The sequence below is a fragment of the Malaclemys terrapin genome, chromosome 10 (genome assembly GCF_027887155.1).
Source record: "Malaclemys terrapin pileata isolate rMalTer1 chromosome 10, rMalTer1.hap1, whole genome shotgun sequence".
NCBI lineage: Eukaryota > Metazoa > Chordata > Testudines > Emydidae > Malaclemys > Malaclemys terrapin.
The window spans coordinates 84767676-84788412 of record NC_071514.1 but is presented as its reverse complement, the minus strand read 5'-3'; the positions used below and the strand labels follow the sequence as shown (position 1 = coordinate 84788412).

General features: G+C 59.1%; 1 protein-coding gene across 1 annotated transcript in view; it reads left to right on the top strand.

Annotated features, from left to right (window-relative positions):
* CASKIN1 (CASK interacting protein 1) overlaps positions 1–20737 on the top strand; it is a 157140-nt gene that overhangs the window by 93611 nt on the left and 42792 nt on the right. The window contains exons 2-5 of the mRNA XM_054042108.1: positions 12840–12891; positions 18048–18145; positions 18801–18946; positions 20230–20325. Coding sequence (XP_053898083.1) covers positions 12840–12891; positions 18048–18145; positions 18801–18946; positions 20230–20325 — 392 coding nt within the window. The remainder of the gene's footprint in view (positions 1–12839; positions 12892–18047; positions 18146–18800; positions 18947–20229; positions 20326–20737) is intronic.

The following is a 20737-nucleotide window of genomic DNA, read 5'->3' as shown; positions in this document are numbered from 1 at the left end:
ATTTTAAACTGAAATAAACGCAAGCTTAGCCTAGTTACCTTAAACTTAAAGTTTGAAAAGAAATAAAGTACGGCCTATTAATAGTTAATAGCCGTCGTAGATGGGGAGCATCGATATGTTGTTGAAGGTGGAGGCAATGAAGAGTAGATAGGTGGGTAGATTGCCTTTTTAATGGCGAGCTGCCTCGCCTTTTTATAGGGCATTGGTCAGAAATCCTTCCTCTTATGCCCAAATTGTATTCTTTCCCCACAGAAATGTTAGGGTGCACTTACTCCATAGGCTAATATGTATGTGCATATAGATGACAGGTAAGTAGCATTTGTGGTGTACTTGTTACATTTGTGGGCACAACTTTGTAAAAATCCCCTCTGCCATTCTGCATGGTTAGACATCTGTGTGGGTGTTTTGTCTATTAGTCCTTTTTTGGGTCAGGGTCCCAAAATGTGCTAACTGCCTTAGCTTAACATACAGGGTTTTGGCCTGTAGGTCTCTTGCATTACAGCCAAACTTATTTTTAATATAAATCTATAAGCCTATTACATTAAATACTTAAATTTATAAGAAAAATGTATTTATACAGACCAGCAAATTAATCCTTCGGGCTACACGGGGTATGTAGGCCGCCCGACTGGCACTGGAGGGGAGGGGAGCTCTCGCTGCAGAAAAGGCCAGCACCGCCCCAGGGGGTGGAAGAGACAGAAGGCCTTGCTGAGGCTGTCCTGCCTGCACCCTGGGGTCCCTCCTCAAAGACCTCCCAGGGATCTGTGTTGGGCACCGAGATGGGCCATGGGGAGGGGTGCGGAGAGACAGCGGCAGCTGCCTTTATGCTGGGCACTCGTGACACGTGGCGCCCAGCGGCAGGGGGTGAAGGGAATTGCACAGCCTGGGCTGGAAGCTACAGGGACCTGCTGCCTGGGGCGGGGGGTGATGGCGAGGGGGCTTTGCCTCCTGCAGAAACCAGTGCAGGTCCACTTGCTTCCTGTTACCACTTGGGCTCCTGGCACAGTGCCAGCATGGTGCTAGGCGCTGCCTGGTCTGGGGGCCCCTGGGTTACTAGTGGGTGGACGGGCTCTAGTTTCTGGTGTAATGAGAAGGAAATTAACTGAAAGAGAGAGGCAGTGTGCCCTACATGATAGAGCACTGGACTGGGACTCAGGAGACCTGGGTCTATTCAGTTCTGCCAGTGGCCGGTTGAGAGCGCCGTCCCTCTCTCAGCCTCAGTTTCCCCTGCTGTACAATGTGGGTAACGATACAGCCCTGCTGCTGGAACGGGCTAGAGAAGAGCTGCCTACTCTCATGTGACTGCAAACAGAGACCAGGGAACTGAGCCGAGGGAACGGACAGCCTGCTGAGGGGAAGGGGCTCCGAGGCGCTTTAGAGCCAGTGCTGGGGAGGCGGCAGGCAGGACACCCACCTCCCAGAGAAGTCCCCTCCCCAGCAGTGGGCTCTCTAACCATGCCGGCCCCGCCTCCGCTGTCCGGCGTGCAGTGACTCCTGGCTCTCCTGTCTGGTGCTCTGTTAGCCTCGCCCCGGCAGCCCCGGTTGTTCCCTCCGAACAGCGTTGTCTTGTCAATAGCCCTGAGACAGGCGGCTGTGTCTCCCATCCTGCCCTCCTCCCCGCTTGGGAACGTCTGTCTGGGCACAGAGCCACAAGGCCCGGGCCCTTGCCAGCAGCAGCATCCGCTTTGCCTCGTCCCTGCAAGACAGACCTGGCGTTGCCATGGTAACTGCCAGATGTGTGCGTGGAGCGCTTCTGGCTCTGGGAGGATGCTCTTTGCAAAGAACGGTTTCACCTGCCCTCCCGTTGCTCTGCCGGATGCTGTTAGTCACGGCCTGGCGTGGTGCCGGCTGGTGCCCGCTCTTAGGCAGGCAACCCAGTGAGATTGCCGTGGGGCTAGTAGCGTCCTGGGCTGGGGTGGGGCCCCTTGGCCTAGGTGGGCGAGGTCACCCTGCTGGCCCAGCCCAGCTGTGTTACCAGTAACGATGATGAACGCCAAGAGAGCGGGGGCTCAGCCCGAGCGGATGTGGGGCAGGGCAGGGGTGTTATCCCTTTGTTACCAGTGGGGAGACTGGACCAGAGCCTGCTCCCAGCTGTGTGCCTTTACCCTCCTTCGAGAGCTAGGCGCAGGGACCCCAGCAGTGTCGGCTCAGGGGTTCCCTTCTTCCAAGGTGGTGGCTAGTGTGAACTCCCTGCCCCGAGCCACGTGTGAGTTGTTCGGAGAGGACTTTCAAAAACCGAGGTCCTGTCTTGTCCTCCAGGGCTGGTGAACCCCATGGCTCTGCCTGGCAATCAGGGTTTGCCCCGCCGTCCTGGCCAGCGTTTCCCCTCCACGTGCGGCTGGTGAGCTGATGGCCGTGCACCCCCCAGGGGTGCTGTAGTCTGTGGGTGCGGTGGGGCCCTTCGGAAGGGAAGTCCCTACGTACCTGTGAGACCTGGTTATCAGGCTGCTCTGGGGCACACGGCTCAGCCCCGCGACGCCAGCAGCACGGTCGTTGCCAGGAGACTCTGGGGAAACGTCCCAAATGAGCAAGGAGAGATTCGGGGAGCTGACCTGCCTCCCACTGCGCGAGGGGGACGAGATTCGGTGACGTGCCCAGGTGCACGCACGCAGGCCGTCTGGAGCAGAGCTGGGGATGGGATCCAGCTGCACTGAGTCCCAGCCCAACATCTCGACCGTGAGACTGTCCTTCCAGCTCCAGAGCCGGTAGCCATGGTTCTGCTCAGGGCTGTCCCAGGGAGTGACACTGGGCTTGGCTATGCTGGGAAAATTCAGACCCATAATTTGCCACTGGGGCTAGGAGCAGTGGAAGATCAGACTGGCGGTTAGAGCAGGGTTGGACAAACGTCTGGTCCCTACTCCAGCACCCCCTGCTCCTGCCGAAGAGTAAAGGTGTCAAAGAACGGGTTTGTAATTCAAACCCAGGCGGCTCTGTTTGCGTTGGCCCTGCGTCTTTGTGCTGTGGCTTCCCCTGCTCCCATACTGCGGCCGTGCCAGGGCCGGGATGAAGATCCCTTTAATTGAAAGCCTTAGCTGTATTAGTGAGTAAATCTTATGTAAATCTTACAAAATCTGTCATAATTTTGGTAATTGGATTGTGTCCCAGTATCTTATTTTCTCTGCCGTTTAGCGGGAGGAAAGTCCCACCCTCTGCCAGGCACAGTTTGGGGTCTGAGCACAGCCAGGCTCCATTTAGCGTTCTGCTAGCGCAGCATGAACAGTAGTGACGCCAGGCGTGGGCCGCCCTGCCAAACCCAGTAGCCTTGGGGGAGCGGGGAGGCCTCTGCACAGCCAGAATGAGCGCCAACCCCGAAGGAGAACAAGCCCAGCCTCGAAACCAACTGCGGTTCTGTCACTTTGCCAACGTGTTGCTGTGTGCGGTTAAACAGCAGCCATGTTCCACTCCAGAGGTGGCTGCCATCCAGTGGTGGGCATAGGGATTCTGTAGTTTGTAAAGCACATTGGGCTCCTTTGGGATCAAAGGTGCTATCAAAGCAGTGTGGTCCAGTGGCCGTTCTACTCCTGACTCTGCAAAGCCCTCATGCTCGTTCTCTCTCTCTAAGGTTGGGATAATATTTACCCGTCTTTGCAAAGGCCTTTGGGAGCCTCAAAGCAGTTGGGTGCAGCATCTACAAATGTTGTCATTTGTAGATGCTGGAGTCAGCTCGGCGGTGGGTTGATCAGAGGGCGGGGTGTGCTCTCTGGCAGAGAAGGGGGTGGGGTTCTTAGAGGGACTTCATGGGTTCTCTGGTGCTGTGGTCGAGTGGCCCTGCCTGGAGTGCCCTCCTGCAGCTGGCTGCAGCGTGCAAGGAACACTTGCCTCAGTTTCCCCTCTTCTGAGTCCTCATGCTCCCTGGCCCGCTCACTGTGCCCCTGGGTCCTGCTCTCCAACCCTGGAGATGTCAGTGGATGAGCTCCTCCGCCTGCAGCCCTCTCTGGCTCTTGGCCGTGGCTTTCTGGCTTGGGGACGCCAGCCAGCAAACCCCTCTTGTTGCTCTCCTGTCTTCGGGCTTCTCCCTGGTCCCAAACATCTCCTAGCCAATGTCTCCCTATTCCCAGGGCGGGCCTGCGGTGAGCGTCCTGGACTCTACAGTTTTCCCCAGAGAGAGCCTCCCTCAGTCTCCGGACTTCTCCTGACTGGCTCTCGCCGCCGCTGCTGCTGCTGCTGCTTTATGGCGAAGCAGACGCATCTACTGAGTCCGTAACCACCACCTACTATATTCCTCATGCATTCATGGCGCTGCACTGCACTCCCTGCTCTAGCGCCTTAAAAAAACGTCGTTGAGCTTTTTTAATGACCCCCCCCTCGTTCCCATCCCTCTCAGTAACCCCCTCCTACTATAGTCTGTCACCTGAATGCGTCTGACTGCTTCCTAAAGAGCCTGTCTTTCCTGGGAACATTCCCGTGTCAGCTGTTTCCTTATCCTTACAGCTGTTCCCCACCCCAACTCTGTGTCTCTTCAATAAACACAAAGTATTATTCAAACCACAGTGACCACTTATTCTAAATACGAGTACCTCGTTATCTTCTAGTATGGGGCACACTTCATAGAATGTTCTTCCACGTTTCTCCATGGCCCACAATTCCTGCTGTTCCTCTTTCAACCCCTTTTAACTAAACTTTGAAATTCCTACTTGCTCAAAGGAATCTTTACTCCGTTTCTCCATGTTTTAAAATGTTGTTCGCTTCTCATCTGCCATTTCACTGCCAGGTGGGTCCAGCAGGTGCTGGAATCCATGCTAGTGCTCTGTTCGCACCTAAGCGTAGGGTGACCAGACAGCAAGTGTGAAAAATCGGGACAGGGGGTGGGGGGGAATAGGAGCCTATATAAAAAAAAGACCCCAAAATTGGGACTGTCCCTATAAAATCGGGACATCTGGTCACCCTACCTGAGTGTGCTAACTCTGTTGCCAAACACAATATTTCATTTATTAGATCACTCTGGCTTTTTGTTATACCCCTTTTACTTGCCGGCAGTATACCTGATGATGAATCCAAAGAGAGAATAGCTGCGGTAGGCCATACGTCCCATATCTAGTTTAGCGCTAACATGATTCCCACCAATTCACCAGTTAGCGTGGCTGCAAAATTAGATATTCTTTTAGATTTCTTAACTCCAGTCTCAGGGGTCAAAAGGCTGCTCCCACTCTACCTTTTCTTCCCCATCTTTAGATCTGTCAGAATATATTGTGCACTGGTGACTCCATTTACCATATATAAACTCATAAACTTTATCGTAAATTGGTCCAATAAAAGATATTACCTCATCCACCTGGTCTTTTTAAACCTTATCTGTCATATAGAATGACTTTGTCTTTCCCTTTATTTTATTCTACAATTCTAAATCCACATCCAGAAAGATGATTTGCCAGGTATAAATTACAGCCCCAGAGCTATCGATCTTAATCTCTTCTAGACTTTCCTTTTCGCTTCAGTCTTTTACCTACATTTTAACCCAAACAGCATGAGGGACTTTGTGTCAGCCTACGTTCCTGCTGCATAATTCCCAACATTCATCATTTGTTTGTCCACGATTCTTATCTGCCATGTTTCCCTTGAGTTTAACCCAAAATGCAGACCTAACATTTCCATTCTTAAACTGATAGGCATTTCTCAAATAGCTACCGGTGTTACACACAGTGGTGTCATAACAATGCACGACATGCAATTCGTAGCGCTTGGGTCTTGAATTGACTCAAACTTCTAAAGCCCTGGTCTGGATGCAGAATTAAAGGCTTGACGCTCGTAATCTACGCCTGATCTTATTAACGCTGTATACAGCATCTTCAGTACCTTCTTATCTGCTCCCTGGTTAATCCCAGCAATGCTTGTAAATAGATTAAGCCTACCCTTACATTTGTTTGTAAAACTTTTCTGTGTGACCCTTCCAAGTCAGTTTATTGTCAAACAGTGCGCCCAGAAATGTAAACCTGTTAATGACATGCACCTGTTCTCCATAAAGATCTGAATTACACTCATCTTTCATCTTGCTTCTAGTGACGTTCATTCCCTTTGGCTAGCGATTGAAAATTGAAATCCCCAAACATCTCCCCATTCCCACCCTGCCTCTCACTGGGTCTCTTCCAGATCTTTTATGGTGTCCAGGTGCTGCCCTTCCCTCTTAACTAACCCTACTGGGAGCCCCTGCTCTGGTGCAGGGGAGCTGAACCTGCTTTAATCACAGGGCCAGGCACCCTGTGATGGCCATGCATCCATTACAGCCACTGGTTTTAACTCAGTTGCTCTGACGGTACCAAATCCCTCACTGTTGCTTCCATTTATCCTGTCTCCTGCCTCTCTGCCTGCTCAAGGAGTCTCTTAATTCTTCATTGTCAATTTCAGCTGCATTCTGGTCTCTGCTGAAAAACAGACGCAGCTGTTAGGAACATAAGAGTTCCTGTACCGGAACAGAGCAATGGTCCGTACGCTCCAGCCTCCTTCCTCTCTGCCAGCACAGGCCGATGGGCCAGCTCCTCAGAAACCACTCTCCAATGGAGGCCAATTCCTGATGCTTCCGAGGAAGGATAAAAATCCCCCAGTCCAGCTGATAGTGTGATCCTGCACTAGGCAGAAGATTGCTTCCTGTACTTGGCTGTTGAGCATCTTCACCCTATAGTATGAGGAGTGAGCTCTTAAAATTGGTACCCTACTTAGTGTGTTACAGATGCTGATCTTATCAGTATAAATATTGAAACCTACTTGCCTCAATCGTGTTATGCAGCAGATAGTTCTGCAGGCTAATCACAGATTTTGTTCAGTGATAATATGTTCTATCCATCTTTGTACTTGTCACCTTTCAAGGCTGTTGTGTTCTCCCTGGTCTGCGTGTCAATGGATGGCGTCAATAAGAGCCCATCTGGCATCGCTATTTACTGTGTGCACTGCCTTGTCGGGGACCCACTTCCTTTGGAACTCTGTTTAACTGGGATGTCTCCCAGGGAACTGTTTCGCCCAACCACCGGGAATCCCACTGAGCTCTGTTTGGGCCGGACAGTGCCAAGGGACTAAACAGGGCCGCTGAGAGTGGGTTTGGGCCCCGGTGAAAATTTTTTTGGGGCCCCCCAACAAGGGCAGACTGGCTAAACAGGGCCGACGAAGCCAGGCCCTGGGCCCCCCTCCAGACCGCTGGGCCCCGGTAATTTGTACCGGCTTCCTCCCCCCCCCCCCCCCCCGTCGGTGACTTCTAACCGAATGTGACGTAAGGTGTGAAACTGTCCACATTTTGGTCTTTTCATACAGAATTTGCCAAACCAGACAAAAAAAAAAGAAGAAACAAAGATGAAGGAGATCGAGCCGCCTTTGTGTTCATTTCCCTTGGCTCCAGCCACTCTTGTATGTGCTTTTTCAGCCTGAATTTAGTTTTTAAAGTCACTTCTTCTCCACGTCAGAACAGATACTTCGGGCAGATGCTGGGCTGCCTGCCAAGGCATCCAGTTCAAAAGGTTCCTCTCGGCCCCTCTTCGATATCTCCTCCAGCGCTGGAGATCTGGGGCCTAGGACCCTAGGGGGCCCTCCGTCAGCAGCAGAGACGGCTGTCTGCCTGCACCCAGGATGCAGGAGATGCTCCCTCGCCCGACAGGTGCAGGGTATGTGGGGGGCTGTGGCCAGTCAGCAGCTGCGAAGTGCTCCAGTGTCTGGGGCTGGGCAAAACATTAGTGGATTCAGGACCAGGAGAGACCTGACCCCTCTTGCTCCTTGTCCCCTGGTTCCTGGGTGGGACGGTGCTGGCTGCAGGGAGCTCTCACAGCCATCTAGGCACACAATGGGCGTGTAGGGCCTAGGTGGGCACTGGGGGAGAGGGCGTCCCCAGGTGAGCCTGTCGTCTTGCTCAGCGCTCGGCTGCTGGGATGCAGGGAGCCGCTCACCTTTGGGACGCAGCCAGCAGTGCACTGCCAACTTTCCAGCCTGATGGAAAAACAGCTCCGCATAGCGCCAGCCTCCCTGCGACCTGCAGCTGCCTTGTTTCCAGATGGAATAAAGGGTGGCACCGGGGAGGGGCGCACCACTATCTGCCGAAGGGGCCGCGTGTCTTCTCAGCCGGCAGGAGCAGGGGCTGGGTGCTGCCGAAGGGGGAGCAATCGCCAAGCGCCGTCAAAGGCTGCGGCTCTGGAGAAGCGGGAAGGAGCTGCCCGGGGCAGCCGCTGTGCCCTGGGGAGAGCAGGGGGCTTGGCGTTGGGCAGGGCCCACGCGCTCGGGTCAGGCAGGGCCCGGCTGTCGGCTGTGTTCGCCGGGGAGGGTTCATCGCTGGAACCGAGTGATGCTGGGCTGGAGAGAGCGCTGGGGGGAATCTGACACAGGGAACTGTCCTGCCCTAGTGGGGGTGAGGCCGGCCCAGCTGTGAGGCCCCCGGTGGCAGGGGAGCATGGCGGAAGCGGCACTGGTGTGTGTTGATCGCACAGGGCTCTGGCTTGTGCCGGAGTGGGAGTGGCTGGGGGCCACAGATGGTTGGGCGGTGGCGGTGTCATCGCTCTGGCTGAGCAGGTGATCCCCTCGCTGGATCCATTTAGCCCTTCCGGGATGAGTGCCTGGCCGGGGCAGGCCCCTTTAACCCTCTGAGCATGCAGCCCGGTTTGCTGTCGCCCCCTGATGGGGACTGTCCCACTCTGGGGCTCCAAGCCGCCGGGAATCTCTCTGTGGAGAAGGCTGGATGTGTGTAGGGGCATTCCCCACCCCCAGGGTATAACAGCGATGACCAGCTACATGTCCCCACCCCGATCAGTGACTTCTTCTTACCCTTGTTCTGGAGCTATAAACTGCGTGTCTAGCATCTCTCCCTGGAGCCGGGCTGCTGGGGGCTCCGTCTCTCCTTGGAGAGATGATGCCTTGTGTGTGCGCGTCACACTTTTGTGATGTTTCAGACCATGAGCTGGATGGCCTGACGTGGTACCTGGCCCACTGTACGGACCACACATCCCCCGGCACCGGATCGCAGTGTGAAAGGTCTTACCAGCACTGCCCCGGCGTGGTCCCGAGGAGCCGCTGCCTAGGCTGCAGCCCCCGTGGGACCGGATAAAGCAATACCTGTTACTGAACTGGAATTGGGGACAGTGCAGAGGGGAGGCCAGCACTGGCTGAGGAGACCAGGAGGAGGCAGGAGTTTGGGGCTCGGCAGTCGTTCTGAGGCTTGGAGTATTTCTCAGCATCAGAAGGAGCATTTGCTCCTTTTCTGCCTGAGCCGCAGGCCAAGGGGCGGCGGTGGCTCTGTTGAAGGAGACGCTTTCTCTGATGTATGTGGATCTCTGGGGGATTTCATCTGTGCGGCAGGCTCGGATACTGGGGAGATGAATGCGCATGTCAGCCAGGACCCTTATTTGTGGACAGCACTCGGGTGAAGGTGGGCCAGGCCTCTGGGCATAGGAAATGAGAGAGCTTAGCAGATGTGATGCTCTGCAGCTGAGAGACGCAGATTCAGATCATGGGCTGGGAAAGGTCTGGTAATGGCTGGAAGTGAGTGTCCAATGGAGGCAGATGAGGATTGCCAGATCGTTTCCCTGGCTAGGGCAGTGTCACGCTTCCTGCTGAATGGGGTCACAGACTTCGGTAGGGCTGCTGGCCTAGAGGGACCATGACCTCAAGTCACCCCTAGGCCCCTGGAGTCCAGCATCCCACCTCCGTGATCAGACCATGCCATAGGTCGGCCTGCTCCAGGATCCGGCCTCCTCCCATGTCAGAGGACACTATTGGTCCATCTACTCCGGTGTGACACGTGGTGAATGGGAAAGGTGAACAAGTCGGGCATTGGCAGCGGTGGTCGCAGAGCAGACTCGCCCCAGCAAAGCCCTAATAGGGAGCTGTCTCCGGCATTGTCTCTGCTATCGGGGCTGCATGTCTCATGGATCTGAGCTGGGGCTCCTGCAGGCATTGGGAGAACACCCTGCCCCTCGCCCAGTTGGACCGGGGGGTCAGAGAATGTCTCACCTCGCTCTGAAGCAGCGGGTCGCAGAGGCAGGACCCTGCCGAGATTGGGGCAGGGATCTGGGGCAGGGGCCCACCGGCAGTGCAGTCAGGACAGCAGCCGATGGGGCGGGCGGGAGAGAGGAAGATGGCACCTGGTTTCATGCCTGGGCACTGCAGGGTTGCTTGCCAAGCCCCGGGCTCTGGAAGCTGCCTCAGTGGCTGCCCAGGTCTCCTGGCTGCTAAGGGCCAGCGGCCTGGCATCGCAGACAGAGGGACGGAGACAGGTTGCTGGAAAGCTCCGTTCTCTTTGTCCTGATATGGCCTGTGCTGCTTTCCCGGCACTTGGGCCCAACTCCAGCAAGTGTAGCGTAATTCCCCCTCCCCCCCTGCTTCTGCGATCCCACCGGGGCGGCGAGTGACGGCAGAGCGCGGAGCAGCCCAGCCGCTGGGCTTTGGGGACCTGCTGGAGGAGGCCAGGCCTGCACCGAGGGAAGGAACGGGCTCCTCTCAGACTCCCCTGCCCTCCCCGTGTAATCTGCGGCTGCCTGCCAGGTGTTACACTGAGCTGCCCCTTCTTTCTCCAAAGGGACGTGCTGCAGATGTGTGCTCCACCGAGCGTCCCCAGCCTCCCGGAGAGCGGCTCGGCACAGAGGGAGGCTCCAGGGAGGTGGGGGAGGCCCCTGCACCCTGACAGCGCAAGGAGAGACAGGAGAAGATGCCTGCGGGAAAGTCCTGCACAGCATGGCCTGGGGCACGAGGGGTACCTGGGAGAAACGGGCAAGCCTGCCAGAGCGCAGCGGCCTTCCCTGCCTCTCCTGCTGGAAACACAAGCACTGGTGCATGCGTGTGTGTTCAAGGGAGGGTTCAGAGGGGGTGAGGTCTGGCTGCCCCGTGATGCTGACCCCAAGGGTAAGGGGTGAGGCAGGAACAGCCGTAGAAGGTGATAGACTCGCAGTTCGCTCCCCTCCTTTCCCTTCCTCGAGCGTCTCGCCTTGATTTATCGAGGCTCTGATGGTGCAGCTTGTTAACAGCGATCCTTCAGTCGGGCTCTCCGCTCTCCTGCTCGCTCGGCAGGCGTGGGGCAGCTCATCGGGAGAGCTCCGAGCAGAGGCCAGGGCACTGGGGGGCGTGGTGATAACTCAGTAGGGGGTGCTCTTCTTCCCAAGCCACTGCACCCAGCGCCCCGGTGTGTGTGAGGGGCAGCAGCCTTCCAGAGAACGGGTCAATCGTGGGCATCAAGCTCCTGTCCCCATGGCCCATTTTGTGCAGCAGGGGCGCTAAGCCCCGGGTCCCTCCATGCTGCCTCGTGGGACTCTCGCAGTGCGTGCTGTCCCCGTCACTGCACCTGTCCTGTGTAGTTTTCTGAGCACTCTTCTATCGCTGTCCCACTTCCAGGTGGATCAACCCCAAGCATTAAAAAAAAAAAAGTGATTCAGGCCCCAAAGAGTGATGAGATTGGCCCCCAAATCACGTGATTTTAAAAAATACCAAGTTTTGGGTTCTCGTTTTTTCTGGGCATTGAACCTTTAGGGATCAGGTTTTCCGGCTTCCTTGGTGACCATGCCAGAAACGTAACTTTTGTTGTTGTTAATAATTAAAGCTGAAATTCTGTCAAAATAACATGACTCCAGGAGCTAGGGCTGTAAGAAAGAAACACTGTGTACCACGAGATAATCCCAAGAGCTGGCAATGCTGTGTCTCGCCCAGAGGTAGTTGCATTTCAGGGGAGGATGAAGGTAGAAATTCCTGGGGAAGGTGCTTTGTTCTCCTCTCCAGAGATGTAAGGGGCTGTGATACACTCATCCCCGCCAAGCATGTGCAGAGGTGAGACCCTGAGCAACCGCGGTGCCGGCAGAAGCCCCTTGGTCCTGCTAGTGAAGGCAGGGGGCTGGACTCGATGACTTTCAAGGTCCCTTCCAGTTCTAGGAGATGGGATATTTCCATTAATTTATTTAATTTAGTGCAGACGCAGTTATCCTGGTGGAGCTGTGCTGTTACCAGTACAGCTCATTTCCCCAGGGCAGGGAGGGGTGAGGGGGCTGAAATACACAATGCCAGCGTGTCTCGCTCCTCGTCCCAGCACTGCTGGGCAGCGTGGCCACCCCTAGCCAGTGGCACCCATCACAGATTTGTGTGCCTGTGGGTTTAACCCACTTTTCTAACCCCTGACTCTGCAAAGCCCTTCCGGGGGGGAGTAACCCCGAGCCATGCGATGGGATTATTCGTGGGGGCCTGTGCTTTGCCGAGGCCTTGGTCTCCCTCTGCTCTTTCCTGGGCTCGAGGAGACCTGGCTGTGGTGGGAAAGGAAGAGTTGTGACAGGATCCCCGCTTCCAACACGAAATCCTGCCAGCCCTCATCTGCGTGGGCCCCGGCCTGGGCTGCCTGGGAACCCTGACATTGTCAGAGCAGGGGGTGATGCCCAGCCAGCCCTCTGGGCTGTAACGTCTGTAACGTCCCCTCCCGTCCCCAATTCCCTGTGCCCTGATGTGACAGAAATGAACACTGTAGGCCGTGCAGGCCCTGAGCCAGAGCCCACGGAAGTCTGGCTGGCTTAGAGGCCTGAGCTCTGGCGCGTCTCTCTGGTGAGGTGCTGATTCGAATCCTGCCCAGGCTGGTGGCACACAGCAGATGAACTGGGCATCCCGGCCCAGTTCCTTGTGGTAAAGTGCCCACGTTCCGAAATCCCCCCCACAGCTGGCCGTGGCTGGGCCCTTTGCTGGGATTTTCTGCATGGGCCATGTCCCATCCCAGAGTGGGGTCCCTCCGAGGGAGGATCGAGTCTCCCCTGCTGCTTTCAGGGCTGTCCCCGTTCCGTGGGTCTGCAGGGGCCCTTAAATTAGCATCAAACGGCTTTTACAAAGCAAGGGACAAAGTGCCATTTGTCAGAGCTTGGGTGAACGTCTCTGTCACTTGTTTAACGCTTGCTTTCTCTCTCCCCCAGAGCTCCTCGGGTCGGCAAAGAAAGTCAATGTCAACTTCCAAGACACTGATGGGTAAGTCGGTGCCACCTGCATGCCCCGGTGCCCAGCTGAGTGTGTGAATGGGGGCGGTGCTTGCCGCTTGGATGGAGCTAGCAGAAGAGTATCTCGGGTGTCTGAGAGCCCTCCAAGCTCCATGATGAAATCGGGCTGCTCTGTGAGTGAATTGCTCTCTATGGTCTGTTGGCACCTGCGTTTTCCCCCTTGGTTGACAAGGGCCTCTTCTTTTTTGCCAAGCCCAGCTCTGAGATGTCTCAGAGTTCGGGAGAGGGAGGAGGCTTCATCTGGTTCGGCAGCGTCCACTCCCCACGCGCTGAGCACCCCCAGTGTTAGGACCCCTCTGCCCAGCGGCTTTGCTTTCATGGGTTGCTCTGGGAAACGGGGTTGCTATTTGTTGCCTTCGAGCAGCCTGGGGGAAAAGCTAGTTTCCAAAACCTCCAGTTTCCATGTTAGCCCCAGGCAGACTCCCTAGCTGGCACTGTGTCCCCTGAGCTTTCAGTGGACGGCAGAGGGGAGCGCTGCCTGGTGTGGGGCCTAGTATCTAATGGACCTCAGTGGAATAGCCGCGTGATTCGTGCCAAATCAGTTTTGCAGACACGGGTGGGACGAAAAGCCAGTCCCGTGGGCTGGAGTTAATGCTCTGCCGTGTTTCCCTCAGACCGGGCCTGCGTGGTCTGGAAAATGGACACGGGATGCAGAGGAGTCACGCCAGCGCTGCCTAAACTGCTCTTGAAACCAGCCGCTGGCTGGCTCCAAAGCCCTGGGCTAGAGCAAGCTGCAGTTCCACAAATTGGGGCTGCCCCCCGTGGGAACCCCGCCTGGGCTAGGGGCAACGCACACCTGGGAAGACACGGCCTCTATGCCCAAAAGCTTAGTCTAAAATCAGACTAGAGCCCAGGTGTTCTGTCTCCACCCCGGCGCGCTCCTCTCTAGGCCCGGCTTCCTCCGAGGCCTAGGCGCCGACTTCTGCTCATGCCGGTGGGTGTGCGACCCCACTCTGCCCTGGGCCCGCCCCGACTCCAACCCTGCCCCACCCCCATTCTAACCCCTTCCCCAGAGTCCCCACCCCAACTCCACCCCCCCATTCTAACCCCTTCCCCAGAGTCCCCGCCCTGACTCCACCCCCCACCCCCATTCTAACCCCTTCCCTAGAGTCCCTGTCCTGACTCCACCCCCACCCCCATTCTAACCCCTTCCCCAGAGTCCCCACCCCAACTCCACCCCCCACCCCCATTCTAACCCCTTCCCCAGAGTCCCCACCCCAACTCCACCCCCATTCTAACCCCTTCCCCAGAGTCCCCACCCCAACTCCACCCCCCCATTCTAACCCCTTCCCCAAAGTCCCCACCCCGACTCCACCCCCTCCCTGCCCCTATTCGACTCCTTCCCCAAATCCCCGCCCTGGCCCCGCCTCCTCCGCTGAGCGTGCCACGTTCCTGCTCCTCCCCCCTCCCTCCCGTAGCTTGCTACAGCTGTTTGGTGGGGGCAAGTGCTGGGAGGTAGGTGGAGGAGCAGGGATGTGGTGCGCTCGGGGAGGAGGTGGGGCGGGGCAGGGAGCTTGGCTGCCGGTGGGTGCAGAGCACTCACTGATTTCCCCCCGTGGGTGCTCCTGTCCCGGAGCACCCACGGAGTCGGCGCCTATGCTCCGAGGCAGTTTTCAAGATTAAAGGTTCCCTGTAAATAACGGCGCAAACCCGCCTGGCCTCGCAGTCGGCCCGAGGCCAGCTGCACAGTCACCAGTAACTCCATCAGAAAGGGACCGGGGGTATTTTGTAGGCAGGGGTCTGTGTTCTGCCCACAGCCTTCAGTGACCCCGCTAGCGGGGGGATGCTGGGCCCCAGATGTTAGAGGCAACCAGCTGGAAAGGAAGGGGGAGTGCAGAACCCGGAGTTCAGGCCAGGGGAAGGGCCAGGCAGTGCCCCTGGCTGACTGCGCCAGGCTGGCTTGGGGGCGCTCTGGACCCATGGGCGCGGGGAGGAGACACTCTCCCTCGCGCTCCTGGCTCGGTCTCATTACGCTGTAGAACAAACATGGTTCCTGTTGCTCCGGGCCCTGCTGTTCCCGCTCCGAGCAGAGGCTGAGTGGCTGCGGGGACAGAGAGACGCCTCCACAGGACACGGATTCCTCTCAATTAACAGCTTCTGGGCTGGCTCCCTTGGAGTCCCGGCAGCTCCCGAGCTGGATCTTCGGCCACATCACGCAGGCGTAGGCGCGCCCACGGACAGTGCCAGGCAGCACCACAGGCCGCAGTGCGCACACGGGCCTAGGCAGTGCTGCTGGGCAGGGGCACGTAAATCCAGAGGCTCGAAGGCCAGTGCTCAGGGCTGCCTGTTGCCCCTGTTCTCTCCTTCGCAGCAGAATCTTCCAGGCCCCTGCTCTCTGCAGCATCAGTAGCAGCCTGTTCTCTGCTTCCTCCCCCATATACCTCTCTGAGATCGCAGTGCCCTGTCGGGACGGAGGACCTGGCGGGAGGTAGCCCGCAGTGGCTGTGGGGCCTGGGATGGCGGCATGCGCCGGGGAGCTGGAGCCCTGGGGGGTGGGCAGCTGTTTCCAAAACCACCTTTCAGAGCTAATTTTTTTTCTGTCTGAACACACAGCCCCGGACAGCCCCACGGCACAGAGACACGCTCACCCCATCCTCCAAAGCCCTCTACAGGCTGGGTGGATCTGGGATCTCCCGCGGGGCTTTAGGGAAATGCCCCAAGCCTTCGCCGTGAGCTCCCTAGGGACAAACGGTGGTTTCTGCATGAGTCTGGGCTTCGTGCAGACGGCAAAGAGCTCATGGCCATGGTTGTGCCCATCTCCCCCAGCCCAGCGGGCCAGCCCCAGCCCTGAAAGCTGGCCAGCGAGCGGCTCAGAGAGGCAGGCCTGCCCTGACAGCAGCACAGAAGCTGGTACATTGGGTTTCTCTCTCCTCCCTTGGAGCTGAACAGACGCAATCTGTTCTGCCTTTGCCAGGTAACTCCGAACCCTTTGAGAGCCGCGCACGCAGGTTTGCCTGGAGCAGTCAGGGCCAACAGAGACGCTGGGAAGCCGGAGCTGAAAAGAAAATGAATAGCTGCAAAAGCCGGCTTCTTTACTTCCCCCTCCCCCTGCCTTTGGCTGTGGGCTCTGCTGGCAGCAAGGGCCCTGGGCTGGCTCCCTGGGGGCTGCGTGACCTAGCGGGGCTTTCCCAGCCTGCCGTGCTCTGCATCAGCAGCCAACAGCAGAGAGGCAGGAGAGATGAGAGCACTGCCGAGGCTGCTCTGCAGCCTGCCTGAGCCGCGTGGGATGAGCAAATGGCTGCTGTGGGGTGGCAGGGCGGGGAGAGCACTGAGGCAGACCTGGGCCCAGCTGCAGTACCGGGGGGCGTGGGCAGGCACCGCTGGAGAACTCAATCAGGGAGTTGGGTGGGTTCCGGGCAGGGGTTCCCATTGAGGTGCTTTGGTTCCTTTTTATTCCCTTTGCCCCTTCCTAGTGATTGGCCTCGTGGGCAACTCCCCTGCACCCCCCCCCCCCCCGGGCACGATCCCCTCCCTGGGGCAGTCTGCTGTGGCTGGGCAAACGCTGGGCTGGCACAGCACCTGCCTCCCATGTGAATGACACGGCCCCGTGTTGCTATCCGGGTCTCTCGGGGCCTCTGGATTATTAGTCCTACAGGCCCCTCGCTGGGTCGCCAGGAGCGGGGGATTGAACCCCTGAGCCTCCGGAGGAGCCAGAGCGCCCCCCAGTGGTCGCGTGGCCACGGCATGGTATGCACAGCCTGTCACCCCGGCCAGCCCTGCAGGCTGCAGAGAGAGAGCTACGAACACGGTGGGCACAGACACAATCTCCCGCGTGGAACGAAGGCGCTTCCCGGAGACAGCGCAGCTGAGCCTGGGTTCTCTAGGCCTGCCCTGGGCCTGCCAGACATGTCCCATGAACACGCTCAGGCTGTTCGAGGCAACACGGGGGCTGAGCCGGGACCTGCTAGTGTTAGTGTAGCCAGAGCCCCCGGGGTGCTCCCTGCACGGTCCCTGCTCCGGATTCAGCCCTTGCGCTCTAGCTAACGGTTTCCCCCGACTCCCCCTCCAGCGAGCAGCACCCCTGGGCAGCCGGTTGCCCAGACCCCTCCTCCCGGGTAAGGAGCTGTGCGCTGTGGGACGCAGGCAGCAGGAGAACATCGTAGTGGCGCAGAGGATTCTGGGTTGTTTACAGAAGCAAGTAGGTCAGCGCCTGTCCTGCTTTCTCCTGATGAGCCTGGCTGGGAGGGGCTGAGCAAGGCCTTGCCCGTGGCCCCTTGCAGCCTGGATTGCTCGGCTCAGCGTCCGGCACCACAGCACACGACCCGGCACACCCAGTCTCGTAGCCGGAGAGGCTGCAGGACTCGGGGGCTGGAGCAAAGGGTCAGGGACCCAGGAAAGGTCCTGGGTGCTCCTTCCGGTTTATTGTTTATATTTCAGTAGCAGCTAGAGGCCAGCCCAGATGGGGCCTCCACTGTGCTGGGTGCAGCACGAACACACAGCCCCTGCCCCGATGGTCCAAACAGGCAACGGGTGAAAGGGAAACTGAGGCACTGAGCAATGAAGGGCTTTGCCCAAGGTCACCCAGCAGGCTGGTGCTTGGAAGAGAACCCAGGCCCCCTAGATCCCAGTCCAGTGCTCTGTGCACTAGGCCACACCGCTTTTCAGTCCCATTTTCGCAGTGGGTTCTTGATCCAAGACATAGAGTCAACTGCAGGCCTGGCTGGAGAATTGGGTGCCAAACCGGGGGAGGGGGGCGGGGGGGGGGGGGAGAATTTGGTTAAAAAGCAGATTCCCTGCCCTGTGGTGATGGCGATTCCCTGGGTCACTGACTTCCTGGGATCCCACTGCCTGTCCCCTGGACCCCCCAGGGTCTCCCCAGAAACCCAGTGCTGCCTTCCAGCTGAGCTGAGCTGGGGCCCTGCTGCTGTAACCCAGGGGGAAATCTCAATCGAGTTCCGCACCAAAGAGCGAATCCCACATCTCCCAGCCCTTGTTGTAGGCCTGGGCTGTGGTGTGGTTCGTGCTGCACTCTCTGCGGTGTTCTCCTGCGCGCCAGCCTGTGCTCCGTGGGGAGGGGGCTGACTGCGAGGGTGGTGGGGTCCCCAGACCCTTAGAAACATCCTCCTGGCGTTAACGCGCTAATCTGCGCCCGAGGTCACGGCCTCCCCCTGTGCCTTGTCTCCCCAGGTTCTCGGCCCTGCACCACGCTGCTCTCAATGGGAACACGGAGCTCATCTCACTGCTGCTGGAGGCCCAGGCCGCTGTGGACATCAAGGACAATAAAGGCAAGTGCCGGGGTCCCTGCCAGGGGCTGGGAGCTCAGTGCGACCCCAGGGAGCTCCGTAACTGGCCTGGGGACAGCAGTGGTGCCTGGGCCGTGCCCGTCCGGCTGCTCCCAGCAGGGGCCACAGGCTCTCCATGCTGCCAGCCTGATGCCCTAGAGACCCGAGCCCCAGAGCAGGTCAGCCAGCGTGCTGGCGGGACCCCACCGCTGGGGCTGGGTAGGGAGCTCAGAGCTCGTCCGGTGCCAGCGCCCTCACCCCCAGCACACGGGCAGGCCTCAGCAGCACCATTAAGCCGGGAAGCCTGACTCTGCCTTGGCTGTGAGCAGTTCTCGGGCTCCCCCCTGCAGCTTAGGCACCCCACAGCCCTAGGGGGGATACTGCCCAGAACCTGTCTCCTCGGCAGCCCCCTCCTTTCCCTCTTACCCTGCCCCCTCCTCTCCCTGCCGTGTCACCCCCCCAGCGGGTCACTTCCACTCCTGGCCCTGGCCCGGGGCCACACACGGCTCCGGGGGCAGCCGCTCTGTCGGTTCCTCCCTGGACAGGGCTGGAGGCGGGAGGCACCCACTCAGCCAGGCCTCCCGTGCGGGCTGTGGCCGGGTTGCTGGCTGGGGGGGCACCTCTTGCTCAGCCGGCCGTTCCCCTTCCGTCCCTGCAGGGATGCGGCCCCTGCACTACGCTGCCTGGCAAGGCAAGAAGGAGCCCATGAAAATGGTGCTGAAAGCCGGGTCGGCCGTGAACGTCCAGTCGGACGAGGGGCAGATCCCCCTGCACCTGGCGGCGCAGCACGGGCACTATGACGTGGTAAGGGGGGGCCGGGCTCGCTGACCACTCCCGGGGGCCTGGTCTGCGAGCTGGGAGCTGGGCGCCGGGTCAGGACTGGTGGGCTGACAGCACGGTCAGCCGGCAGCCGCTCCGCAGCATGGGGGAGGCTGGAGGGTGTGGGAGGATGGGGAGCATCTCGGGAGCCGGGAGCTGGGCAAGCCCATGTGCTCAGCTGCCCGCCCCAAGCCGGCTTTCTTCCCTTGGGCATTCTGAGCGCTGGCCAGAGGGGCGGGCGGCTGTATTTCTGAGCGCTGGCCAGGCTCCTGGATCTGCCTGCTCACGTGGGCAGTGGGCGCTGGCTGGCTGGCGCTCTGTGTGTAAAAGGGGGGGTGCCCCCGCCAGAGGGCAGGGGACTGAAGGGTGAGTTGGGATAGCAGCTGGGGCTGGAGGCCTGGCCACATGTATGACAGCTGGTCACCCATCGGGGAGCTTGGTAGGTTTCATTCTCGTCCTGGCGGGACATTTCTCCCTATCCCAGAATCACCCTTCAGTTTGGCATAACTGGTATTTCAAGAAGTCTGGGATAGCAGGGGGCTGTGGGTCAGGATTGAGGGGCACTGGCAGAGCTGTGTGGGGGCCCAGGGCTGAGCTAGCAGGGGGCTGTGGGCAGGGATTGAGGGGCACTGGCAGAGCTGGGGGGGGCCCAGGGCTGGGATAGCAGGGGGCTGTGGGTCAGGATTGAGGGGCACTGGCAGAGCTGGGGGGGCCCAGGGCTGAGCTAGCAGGGGGCTGTGGGCAGGGATTGAGGGGCACTGGCAGAGCTGGGGGGGGGCCCAGGGCTGGGCTAGCAGGGGGCTGTGGGCAGGGATTGAGGGGCACTGGCAGAGCTGGGGGGGCCCAGGGCTGAGCTAGCAGGGGGCTGTGGGCAGGGATTGAGGGGCACTGGCAGAGCTGGGGGGCCCAGGGCTGAGCTAGCAGGGGGCTGTGGGCAGGGATTGAGGGGCACTGGCAGAGCTGGGGGGGCCCAGGGCTGGGCTAGCAGGGGGCTGTGGGCAGGGATTGAGGGGCACTGGCAGAGCTGGGGGGGGCCCAGGGCTGGGCTAGCAGGGGGCTGCGGGCAGGGATTGAGGGGCACTGGCCAAGCCGGTGTCAGACTGCATCTCCAGCTGGAGCCCGGGATGGTGCCACGTACTCTGAAGGGGTTCCTGTTCTGGCTGATGCTGCCCTGACGCCCCTGCCCCGAGGGGTGGGCCGGGCTCCGTGTGCTGTGCCAGCTCCGTGGGGCGTTGTGCTGAGCTCTGCCCTCTCTGCCCACCCCGCAGTCGGAGATGCTGCTGCAGCACCAGTCCAATCCGTGCATCATGGACAATTGCGGGAAGACGCCCCTGGACTTGGCGTGTGAGTTTGGCCGGGTCGGGGTAAGTCCGTCCAGATGCCTGAGCCCCGTTTCGATGACACAGTCAGCAGCACCCGCGGAACCTGCTGCAGGCCTCAGCTGGCCTGGCAACCCTCTCCCTGGGCACGGCTGGGGCTACGTATGCGTGGGGAGCTTCGCCCTGTCCCTGCCCGGGATCCCACTCCACTCCCGGGATCCTGCTCTCACCCCCAGCGGGGGAAATCTGGATTCACTCCCCGGCTGCCCTGGTCACACTGGGGAGACGGAGGGCAGGAGCCGCTCTCCCTCCTGCTCCACATCGGCTGAGACTGGGAAAATACTCCCTTGCATTCCTGCAGCTGGCATGAAGCACCCGGGGCGGGGGGCACAGGGTACCGGGGGCTGGGATGCCCCAAGAGCCCAGCCTGCCCTTCAGAGTGCAGAGCGGGGGGAGG